A 9,775-nucleotide genomic window follows, 5' to 3' on the forward strand; every position below is an offset into this window, starting at 1 on the left:
CATGCGCAGTGGTGCTGCGCTGTTCCCGCCCAGCCGCTTTTTATTAATGAGGTAAGCGGGGGCGGGGCCAAGCGGTGGGAGCCAATAGGAAGCGCGCTCTCACGCCCGGAGGCGGGGCTAATGCCATATATGGTGGATAAGCCACGCCCAGACCCGGAAAAGACTCAAGGAAGGAACCAAAGCTCGTTGTCACCGATTTTATTGAAATGTCCCCAAAAACGAGGGGGGGAGGGGAAGAGAGGAGACCCCCCGGGGCCGGGCGGGGGGAGGAGATAGGAACTGGTTCCCAGTAGAGTTCCAGTGGGGTGGGAACTGGTTCCCAGTGGGGTTATGGGGCAGGAACTGGTCCCAGTGGGGCAGAAAGTGTTCCCAGTGGGGCAGGAATTGGTTCCCAATGGGGTAGGAACTGGTTTCCAGTGGGGTTGTGGGGCAGGAACTGGTCCCAGTGGGGCAGGAATTGTTTCCAGTGGGGTTATGGGGTAGGAACTGGTTCCCAGTAGGGTTATAGGACACAAATTGGTTCCCAGTGGGATAGGAACTGGTTCCAGTGGGGCAGGAACTGGTTTCCAGTGGAATTAAGGGGCAGGAATTGTTCCCAGTGGGGTTTTGGGGCACAAACTGGTTCCCAGCGGGGTTTTGGGGCACAAACTGGTTCCCAGTGGGGTTTTGGGGCACAAACTGGTTCCCAGTGGGGTTTTGGGGCACAAACTGGTTCCCAGTGAGTCCATGCAGCCCCCAGTTGTCCCCAAACCCCCCCAAAGTCCGGGTGACCCCAACCCCCCACGGCCCGGCCGGGGAGGGTCAGTGGTCAGGGGGTCAGTGGCCACAGTGGGGGGTCAGTGGCCAAAGGGGGGGGTCAGTGGCCATCCTGGGGGGGTCAGTGGCCGGAGGGGGAGGGGCCAGGGGAGGTCAGCGACCGACGCGCCCCAGGGAGCTGTGGGGGGAGGGGGAAAGACCTCAAAGTGAGCCTAAAACAGCCCAAAATCCAACCCAAAGTGAGCCCAAAATCTATCCCAAACTGAGCCCAAATTGATCCCAAATCCATCCCAAACCGAGCCCAAAATCAAGCTCAAACATATCCTCAAACCAAACCCAACCCAATCCCAAACTGAACCCAAAATCCATCCCAAACTGGTCCCAACCCAATCCCGAAACTGACCCCAAACTGATCCCAAACCAAGCCCAAAATCAATCCTAACTCAATCCCAAAAATGACCCCAAAGTGATCCCAACCCAAGACTAAAACCAATCCCAACCAAACCTCAACGAGGATCCCAAACTGATCCCAAACCCAACCCAATCCCAAAACTGATCCCAACCCAACCCCAAAGTGAATTCCAAACCGATCCCAACCCAACCCCAAATGGATCCCAAAGTGATCCCAAACCAAGCCCCAAATCAACCCAAAATCAAACCCAAACTGACCCTCAGATCAAACCATCCAGTCCCTTCCCAATCCCAATCCAATCCCACCCCAATCCCAACCCTGACCCCACCCCGTACCTGGCTCGGCGCGGGGGCTGCTCGGGGCGGGGCTGGGGGGTCTCCCCGGGGGTCTCTCTCCGCAGCAGGAAGGGCCTCAGGCTGCCCCGGACCGGAGAGCCCCGAGAGAGGTTAAAGGGCCACGGCGGCTCGGCCTCCTCCCGCAGGACTGGGGACAGCGAGGGGACATTGGTGGGACATTGGGGACACAGCGAGGGGACACAGCGAGGGGACACCACTGGGGACACCACTGGGGACTCATGCGGGACACACCCAATGACCACACCAAATGGTCACGCCCATTGACACACCCAATGACCACACTGACTGGCCACACCCACTTACCACAGCCATGGACATGCCCAATGACCACACCCACTGACCAGACACAGGGGCACACCCAATGACCACACCCAATGACCACACCCATTGACCACACCCATGGACACAGCAAATGATGACACCCATGGACACACCCAATGACCACGCCCAAGGATGCTCCCATGGCCACACCCATTGACACGCCCAATGGACACACCCAGGGTTACACTCAATGACCACGCCCACGGACACGCCCAGCTGCCACACCCATGGATACACCTGAGAGCCACACCTGGGGTCATACCCACAGACCACACCCATGGACACACCCAGGAGACACGCCCAATGACCTCATCCATGGACACGCCCACAGACCACACCCATGGCCACACCCAATGACCACACCCATTGATACACCCATGGCCACACCCAGAAGTCACACCCAATGACCACACCCTTTGCCACACCCCTTGATACACTCAATGGCCACACCCAATGACCACACCCATTGATCCTACACCCAAGGGACACATCTGAAGCCACACCCACAGACCACACCCAGGGGTGGGGCAGCCATCATGGCCACACCCACAGACCACACCTACAGGAAGGGGCAGCCACACCCAGTGACCACACCCAGTGACCACACCCAGGGCAGCCACACCTAATGGTCACACCCACTGAGCACACCCAGGGCAACCACGCCCACTGACCACACCCACTGACCACACCCACTGACCACACCCACTGACCACGCCCAGGGCGGAGCCTTACAGTCGCGCTCGGTCAGCGAGTAGGGCTTGATTGGCTCCTCCGGCCGCGGCCGCGGGAATGGACGCCGGACAGGGGCTGTGGGGACAACGGGAGGGTCAGACATGGGAATGAGCCAGAAATGGTGGAATTCAGCCCAAAATCCACTCAGGAAAGGGCAGAATTCAGCCCAAAATCCACCCCAGAAATGGTGGAATTCAGCGCAAAATCCACCCAAAGTAAACACCAAAATCCATCCAGGAAACACCAAAATCACCCCCAAAATCCTCTAGAATCTGCAAAGAATTCCCTGGAAAATGGAATAAGTTCCCCCAGGACTTACTGGTTCTGGTGGAGAAAAATCCTTCAAAGATGACGAAATTGTTCACCTGGAGAGAATAATTAATTTCTGTAATGCTGGTTAATTTGGTTGCCCTCATTGCTATTTATACCAATAATTAAATATGAAATCAAAATATATTCAATACTTTGATCATTTAATAATATACACTTACTTGTTAGATATTTATTTAATAATAGAGATTTTTATACGTATAATTTAAAAAATTTAATATTTAAATATTCTCCCCTGGGGCAACTTCTGAGGAGGAAATATTAAATCCTAAATGCTCAAGTTAAAATTAAAAATTCACACTTCAAATTGAAAACTAAATATTTGATTTACTGAGAAAGCAATATTTAGTATAAAATAAAAACCAGTAAAACATTTGGGAGGAAAACAGGAATTTCTGAGGGAATTTCAAGGGAGAAAACAGGAATTCTTGGGTGAAATATTTCAATTTTCCCCACTCACCTGTGGGATGACATCACAGAGCCCAAAATGTTTCCTGAGGAATCCCAGCAGTTTCTCTGAAGGTCTATCAACAGCCAACTTCTCGGGCTGAACTCTTTCCTTCTGGAATTTCGGGATCCCAACACCTCTGTCAGCCCCAAAATGCCCTTTTTTCCCACCCAAAATCCCTGTTTTCCCCTGAAAATTCCCATTTTCCCCCTGAAAATTCCCATTTTCCTCTCTAAAATTCCCGTTTTCCCCCCAAAAAATCCCGTTTTCCCCCTGAAAATTCCTCTTTTCCCCCTCAAAACTCCCATTTTCCCCCAAAATCCCCATTTTCCTCCCAAAAATTCCCTTTTTCCCCCTCGAAACTCCCATGTTTCCCTCAAAACTCCCATTTCTCCCTCAAAATCCCTATTTTCCCCAAAAATCCCCATTCCCCCCCAAAAAAATCCTCATTTTCCTCCAAAATCCCCATTTTTTCTCCCCAAAAATCCCCATTTCTTCCCCCAAATCTCCACATTTCCCCTCGAAATCCCCATTTTTCCCCCAAAATCCTCATTTTCCCTCCCAAAATCCCCATTTTTTCCCCCAAAATTTTCATTTTTCCCCCAAATCCCTATTTTTTTCCCCCCAAACCTGCAGCATCTCCCTGAAGAGCTCCCTGCCCAGCCCTCGGCGCTGCTGAGATTCGTGGATGTAAAAATCCAAAACACACAGAGGCTCAACCTCCACGTGGGATCCGTCACGGTCCTGGGGAAAAATCCCAAAATTCTGTGGGATCATTCCCAAAAATCCCAAAATTCCACAGGATTATTCCCAAAAATCCCAAAATTCCACAGGATTATTCCCCAAAAATCCCCAAATTCCACAGGATTATTCCCAAAAATCCCAAAATTCCGTGGGATCATTCCCCAAATTCCTTGGGATCAATCCCAAAAATCCCCAAATTCCATGGGAGTGTTCTCAAAAATCTCAAAATTCTGTGGGATTATTCCCCAAAATTCCATGGGGTCATTCCCAGGATACCCCAAATTCTATGGGATTATTCCCAGAAATCCTCAAATTCTGTTGGATCCCCAAATTCCATGGAATTATTCTCAGAAATCCCAAAATTCTGTGGGATTATTCCCAGAAATCCCCAAATTCCATGGGATTATTCCCAGAAATCCCCAAATTTCCCAGGACTCACCAGCAGGAAAAGTTTCTTGTATCCAACCTTGAGGAATCCCAGCACTGCACCTTTGGGGGGCCTGGGGGGATTTGGGGGAAATTAGAGGGTTTTTTGGGGGTCTTGGAAGGGATTGGGGGAATTTTGGGGAGGTTGAGATGGATTTGGGTGGGAAAAAGTGGATTTGAGGAGGGAATTTGGGGGTCTGAGGGGGATTTTGGGGAGATTTCGGGGGATTTTGGGGTATTTTTGGGGTCTCACCAGGTGTCCTTCAGGATGTACACCACATGCCAGTTGAGGTGTGTTTTTGGGGATATTTTGGGGTATTTTGAGGGTATTTTGGGGTCTCACCAGGTGTCCCTCAGGATGTACACCACATGCCAGTTGAGGTGTGTTTTTGGGGATATTTTAGGGTGATTTTGGGGTGATTTTGGGGTATTTTTTGGCTCTCACCAAGTGTCCCTCAGGATTCACACCACATACAATCTGAGGTGTGTTTTTGGGGATATTTTGAGGATATTTTGGGGTATTTTGGGGTGATTTAGGGTCTCACCGGATGTACACCACATGCCTGTTGGGGTGTGTTTTTGGGGATATTTTGGGGTGATTTTGGGGTATTTTGGGGTAATTTGAGGGTATTTTTGGGCTCTCACCGGGTGTCCCTCAGGATGTACACCACATGCTATTTGAGGTGTGTTTTTGGGGATATTTTAGGGATATTTTGGGGTATTTTTGGGCTCTCACCGGGTGTCCCTCAGGATGTACACCACATGCCTGTTGCTCTCCATTCGGGTCGCACTTGTCACAGGGGTGGAGAGACCCTGGGCCTGCCTGGGGGGACACAGGACCCCCCGTGACCCCCAAATCTTCCCCAGAAACCCCCATTTGACCCCACAGTGTCCCCAGTGACCCCTCAGGACCCTCACTGACCCCCCGGGACCCCCAAATTTGCCCTCAAATCCTCCCCAGTGACCCCTCCAGGACCCCTTTGTGACCCTCAGGACCCCAAATTTTCCCCAGAAACCCTCATTTGACGCCACACTGTCCCCAGCGACCCCTCATTGACCCCCAAATTTTCCCCAGGACCCCTCACTGACCCCTCAGACCCCCCAAATTCCACCCCCATTGTCCCCAGTCCCCCTCAGTCGCCCACCTTGGCCGAAGCCTTGCCCAGCTCATCGATCACCATCCTCAGCTGCTGCTCCAGCTCCTCCCTGCACGGAAACACCGAGAGCAGCCATTGTCACCCCACTTTCCCCTCACGAAAACCCCAAAATTCCCCCAAATCCCCCCGAATTTGGGGGGGGGGGGGAGGGGGGGTCCGCCAGTTTCCCGGCATGCCCCGCGCCTCTCCTTCCCGGCCTGCCCCGCGCGGCTCCCGGTACCGTTTGGCGTTGCCGCCGCGCCCCGCGGGCCGCAGGTGTTGATCCACCACGCAGAAGCGGTCGCCCAGCACCGGGGCCAGGTCGAAGGGGAACTCCATGGTCGCCCCCCGGGCCCGGCCCGGCCCGGCCTGGCCCCGCTGCCTCCTCCGCCCGCCGGGCCCGCCGGGCCGCCACCGCCACGGCCGCGCCCGGGCGGCAAAGGCACCGCGCCCTCCGCTGGGAGGAATCAGCCAATCACGGCCGGCCCCGCCAAACGCCAGCCAATCGCTGCGCTCCGTTCGGCCGGCCTTAGCAACCGAGTCCCGCCCTTAGCAACCACCAGCCAATCGCTGCCGCGGCCGCGCCCGTTCTTAGCAACCGAGTCCCGCCCTTAGCAACCGCGCAGCCAATCGGCGCTGCCCGTTTGACAGCGGTAAGGAACAGAGTCCCGCCCATGGCAACCGGCAGCCAATCGCTGGCGCTGCCGCGCCCGTCCTTAGCAACCGGATCCCGCCCGTGGCAACCGCTCATCAATCATGGCCGCCGCCTCGCCCGTCCTTAGCAACCTCATTCTGCCAATGGCCGTCAGTCACCAATGGCCGCCGCCCCTTCTCCCGCCCTCAGCAATCAAATCCCGCCCATAGCAACCGCCGGCCAATCCCTTCCGCTCTCAGGCATCAAGCCACGCCCCTAGCAACGCCTCGACCAATCATTTATGCTCTCCTGACTAAGCTCCACCCCCGGCACCTGCTCGCCCAATCGCTGCCGCCCATTCTCCCGTCCTTAGCAACCAAGCCCCGCCCTCCTTAGCAACCTGCTTTTCCCGCCACAGCAAAGCATGACGGGAAGGACCCCCCTCCTCCCCGCAAGGCATTGTGGGATATACTCCCCCTCCCACCGCCGCCATTTTGCCCCTCGGCCGCCATTTTTGCCTCGTGCCTCAGTTTCCCTGACCGAAAAAAAGACTTTTTTGTGGCGTTTTTAAACGTTTTATTTCCCCGACGGGCTCGGGGGGGTATCGGGGTAATCCTCCTTGAGGAACCCGCGGTACAGGCGGCGCATTCGAGCCACCTGGGCGGCAGGAGGTTGCTGCCATTCGTACCAGGGGTACCAGGCCTGCCCTTCTCCCCTCAGGGCAGGAGCTGCGGGAGTTTTCCCCACGGCAGCGTGCTGGTTGGAGAAATCCTCCTCAGGAACCTCCACGAAGGGGACGTTGAGCCACAGGAGACCTGGAGAGGGGAGTGAGGGGTTTGGAGGGAAGGCAGAGGGGTTGGGAATCCAAAAATTCCTGGGTTTGGGGCTCACCGTGGTCCTGGGCCTTGGCGATGGCCTGGGAGAGGAGTTTGTGTTGCTTCATGCAGATTCCTGAGGGGAAAAAGGGTCAGGGAGACACAAAGGTGACTTTTAGGATGCAAAGGTGACTTTTAGGACACAAAGGTGGCTTTTAGGACACCAAACTGTCCCCTCACCTGTGTGGATTGGGTGGAAAATGACACCAGAGTGAGGGCAGATGAACTGATCCAGCAGCTTCACATTCTGCAGGGAGAGAAAAGGGGGGAAAATAGGGTAAAGGGGTAAAAGAGAGAGAGAAAGGGGTTAAAAATAGGGTGAAGGGGTTAAAAAGAGGGAGAAAATGGGTAAAAAATAGGGTAAAGGGGTAAAAAAGAGAGAGAAAATGGGTAAAAAAAGAGAAAAAGGGGTAAAAAAGAGGGAGAAAGGGGTAAAAAAGAGGGAGAAAGGGGTGGAAAATGGGGTAAAAAAGCCATAAAGGGGGTAAAGATAAGGGAAAAGGGGGAAAAAGAGGAAAAACCAAGGAGGGAAAGAGGTGAAAAGCAAGGGAAAATCAGGGAAAAAGGAATAAAAAAGAGGAAGATGTGATAAGAAGGATGGACAAGAAGGGAAATTACAGGGAAAGGAGGGAAAAGGGGGTAAAAGAGAGGAGAAATAGGATGAAGGGGGAGAAGAGATTAAAAGAGAGGGGAAAAGGGGGAAAGAAAAGGGAAAAGAGGCATAAAGGAAAGGGAAAAAGGGAGGAAAAGGGAAGAAGTGATAAAAAAGAGGATGAAAAAAAGAAAAATGGAGCAAAAAAGCAGGAAAAGGGGGGAAAGTACAGGAAAAGGAGATTAAAAAAGGGAAAGGGAGTAAAAAAGAGGGAAAAGGGGAGCAGAAGGAAAAGCAGCTGCCCCAGATTTGCCCTCAAATCCCCCAAACTCACCCGAAAATCCACCAGCAGGTTCCTGTCCCGGCAGATGGGACAAGGATTTCCTGCAGCCTTCCCCTGGCGCTGAGGGAAAAATGGGAATGGAGATATTCCAGTCACTGCCAGTGCCTCCAGAATGTCCCAGTGTCCCCAAAATGTCACCTGGAAACCTCACAGGTCTCCAAAATGCCTTCCAGTGCCTTTCCAGTGCCTCCAGAATGTCCCAGTGTCCCCAAAATGCCACCTGGAAACCTCAGGGGTCTCCAAAATGCCTTCCAGTCCCTCCCAGTGTCTGCCCAGTCCCTCCCAGAATGTCTCAGTGTCCCCAAAATGCCACCTGGAAAACCTCAGGGGTCCTCAAAATGTCCCCCAGTACCTTCCCAGTCCCTCCCAGTGTCCCCCCAGTCCCTTCCAGTGTCCCCCAGTCTCTCCCCAAGGCTCTCAAGAGCAGCCCAAGGGACCCTAAGTCCCTCCTGACACTCCAAACAGCCCCTTAAACCCCCTGAGATGTCCCCAGTGTGTCCCTAGTGCCCTCCCAGTCACTCCCAGTGCCTCCTCGAGGCTCTCAAGAGCAGCATAAGGGACCCTAAGTCCCTCCTGACCCCCAAAAAGCCCCTCCAATCCCGAGATGTCCCCAGTGTGTCCCCAGCATCCCCCAGTGCCCTCCCAGTCACTCCCAGTGTCCCCCCCAGTCCTTCCCAGTCTCTCCCAGTGCCTCCCCGAGGCTCTTAAGCAACAGCAAAAGGAACCCTAAGTCCCTCCTGAGCCCCCAAAAAGCCCCTTTAAACCCCCTGAGATGTCCCCAGTGTGTCCCCAATGTGTCCCCAGTGCTCCCAGTGCTCACCAGGCAGGTCTTGCGGGTGCGCTGGGGGGGGATGGATCCCTTGTGGTTGCGGCGGTAGTTGTGCCACACCGGGTTGTCACCGTAGGTGGCTCGGTACTCTGAGATGGGGACATTTTTGGGGGGGTTTAGGGGCTGGGGACCCCGAAATCCCCCTGACCCCCAAAAATCCCCAAATATACACAAACCTTCGCTCTCCAGGTACTCCCAGGGCCGCTCCAGGTAGGGGGAGGGGGCGGGCTGGGGGTCCTTGGGGGTTTCCTGGGTGCTGCAGAGGCGGGGGAGGTCCTGGGGGAGGGGTTATGACGTCACAGTTGTGGTCAAAATGATGACATCACTCATCAGGCAGGGTCGCCCCCTCCCCTCCCTCTCATTGCCCAACGCTTGGCAGTGACGTCATGGGGGGAACACTGCCCGCGGTGACGTCACTGCCCGACCCGAAGCGGTCTGCAGCGCGATGTGACGTCACCGCAATGCGGACAATGACGTCATGCGCCGCTAAACCACGCCCCCCTCCCCGGCCTTAGCGCCCCCTGGCGGAGAGCCCCGCCGCGCGCAGTGACGTCACCATCCCCGCCCGCCGCACGTGGCCCGCGCTGCCCCTTCCCCTCCCCCCACCTCCCCCTCACTCCCCTCCCCTCCCCCCCAACTCCCGCCGCCTCCTCCCCGCCATTCCCCGCCTCACCTGAGCCCACCGCAGCCTCCTCACGCCTCCTCCTCCTCCTCCTCCTCCCGCCGCCCTCAGCGCCGCCGCCGCCCAGGCCAGCGCCATCTTCCCGCCTCTCCCCGCCGCCCCGCCCCGCCCTTTCCCTCACGCGGGGGCGGAGCGCCGCCATCTTCCCTCGCTGCCGCC

The 9,775-nt window shown here is 55.3% G+C and overlaps 2 protein-coding genes across 2 annotated transcripts; both read right to left on the reverse strand.

Moving 5' to 3' along the window:
• Positions 1-183: 183 nt before the first annotated feature.
• ATAT1 (alpha tubulin acetyltransferase 1) lies at positions 184-6,452 on the reverse strand. Its single transcript, XM_085047171.1, has 12 exons — positions 6,386-6,452; positions 5,903-6,209; positions 5,671-5,731; positions 5,262-5,344; positions 4,539-4,599; positions 3,986-4,099; positions 3,368-3,469; positions 2,897-2,942; positions 2,578-2,652; positions 1,504-1,651; positions 680-934; positions 184-559 (listed from the first exon to the last, which is right to left on the reverse strand). The coding sequence occupies exons 1-11, from the start codon at positions 6,450-6,452 to the stop codon at positions 910-912; spliced, it is 1,089 nt and encodes a 362-aa protein (XP_084903297.1). The 3' UTR covers positions 184-559; positions 680-909.
• A 395-nt stretch (positions 6,453-6,847) lies between these two features.
• Positions 6,848-9,749, reverse strand: MRPS18B (mitochondrial ribosomal protein S18B). Its single transcript, XM_085047298.1, has 7 exons — positions 9,608-9,749; positions 9,111-9,210; positions 8,926-9,023; positions 8,097-8,165; positions 7,351-7,417; positions 7,187-7,246; positions 6,848-7,110 (listed from the first exon to the last, which is right to left on the reverse strand). The coding sequence occupies exons 1-7, from the start codon at positions 9,692-9,694 to the stop codon at positions 6,872-6,874; spliced, it is 720 nt and encodes a 239-aa protein (XP_084903424.1). The 5' UTR covers positions 9,695-9,749; the 3' UTR covers positions 6,848-6,871.
• Between the last annotated feature and the right edge of the window lie 26 nt (positions 9,750-9,775).

Source organism: Lichenostomus cassidix, unplaced genomic scaffold (assembly GCF_008360975.1).
Source record: "Lichenostomus cassidix isolate B80296 unplaced genomic scaffold, HeHo_3.0 HiC_scaffold_33, whole genome shotgun sequence".
Classification (NCBI taxonomy): Eukaryota; Metazoa; Chordata; class Aves; order Passeriformes; family Meliphagidae; genus Lichenostomus; species Lichenostomus cassidix.

Bases quoted from the DNA above. Each gene is read 5' to 3' on its own strand.
- MRPS18B (XM_085047298.1), bottom strand. From the start codon at position 9,694: ATGGCGCTGGCCTGGGCGGCGGCGGCGCTGAGGGCGGCGGGAGGAGGA. The intron at 9,211-9,607 runs GTGAGGCGGGGA...CCCCTCCCCCAG, and splicing joins GGAGGCTGCGGTGGGCTCAG to GACCTCCCCCGCCTCTGCAG. The intron at 7,247-7,350 runs GTGAGGGGACAG...TTTTCCCCTCAG, and splicing joins TTTCCACCCAATCCACACAG to GAATCTGCATGAAGCAACAC.
- ATAT1 (XM_085047171.1), bottom strand. From the start codon at position 6,452: ATGAGGTTGCTAAGGACGGGCGAGGCGGCGGCCATGATTGATGAGCGG. The intron at 5,345-5,670 runs GTGGGCGACTGA...CCCCCCAGGCAG, and splicing joins TGGGCAAGGCTTCGGCCAAG to GCCCAGGGTCTCTCCACCCC. The intron at 2,943-3,367 runs GTGAGTGGGGAA...TATTCTCTCCAG, and splicing joins TCTGTGATGTCATCCCACAG to GTGAACAATTTCGTCATCTT.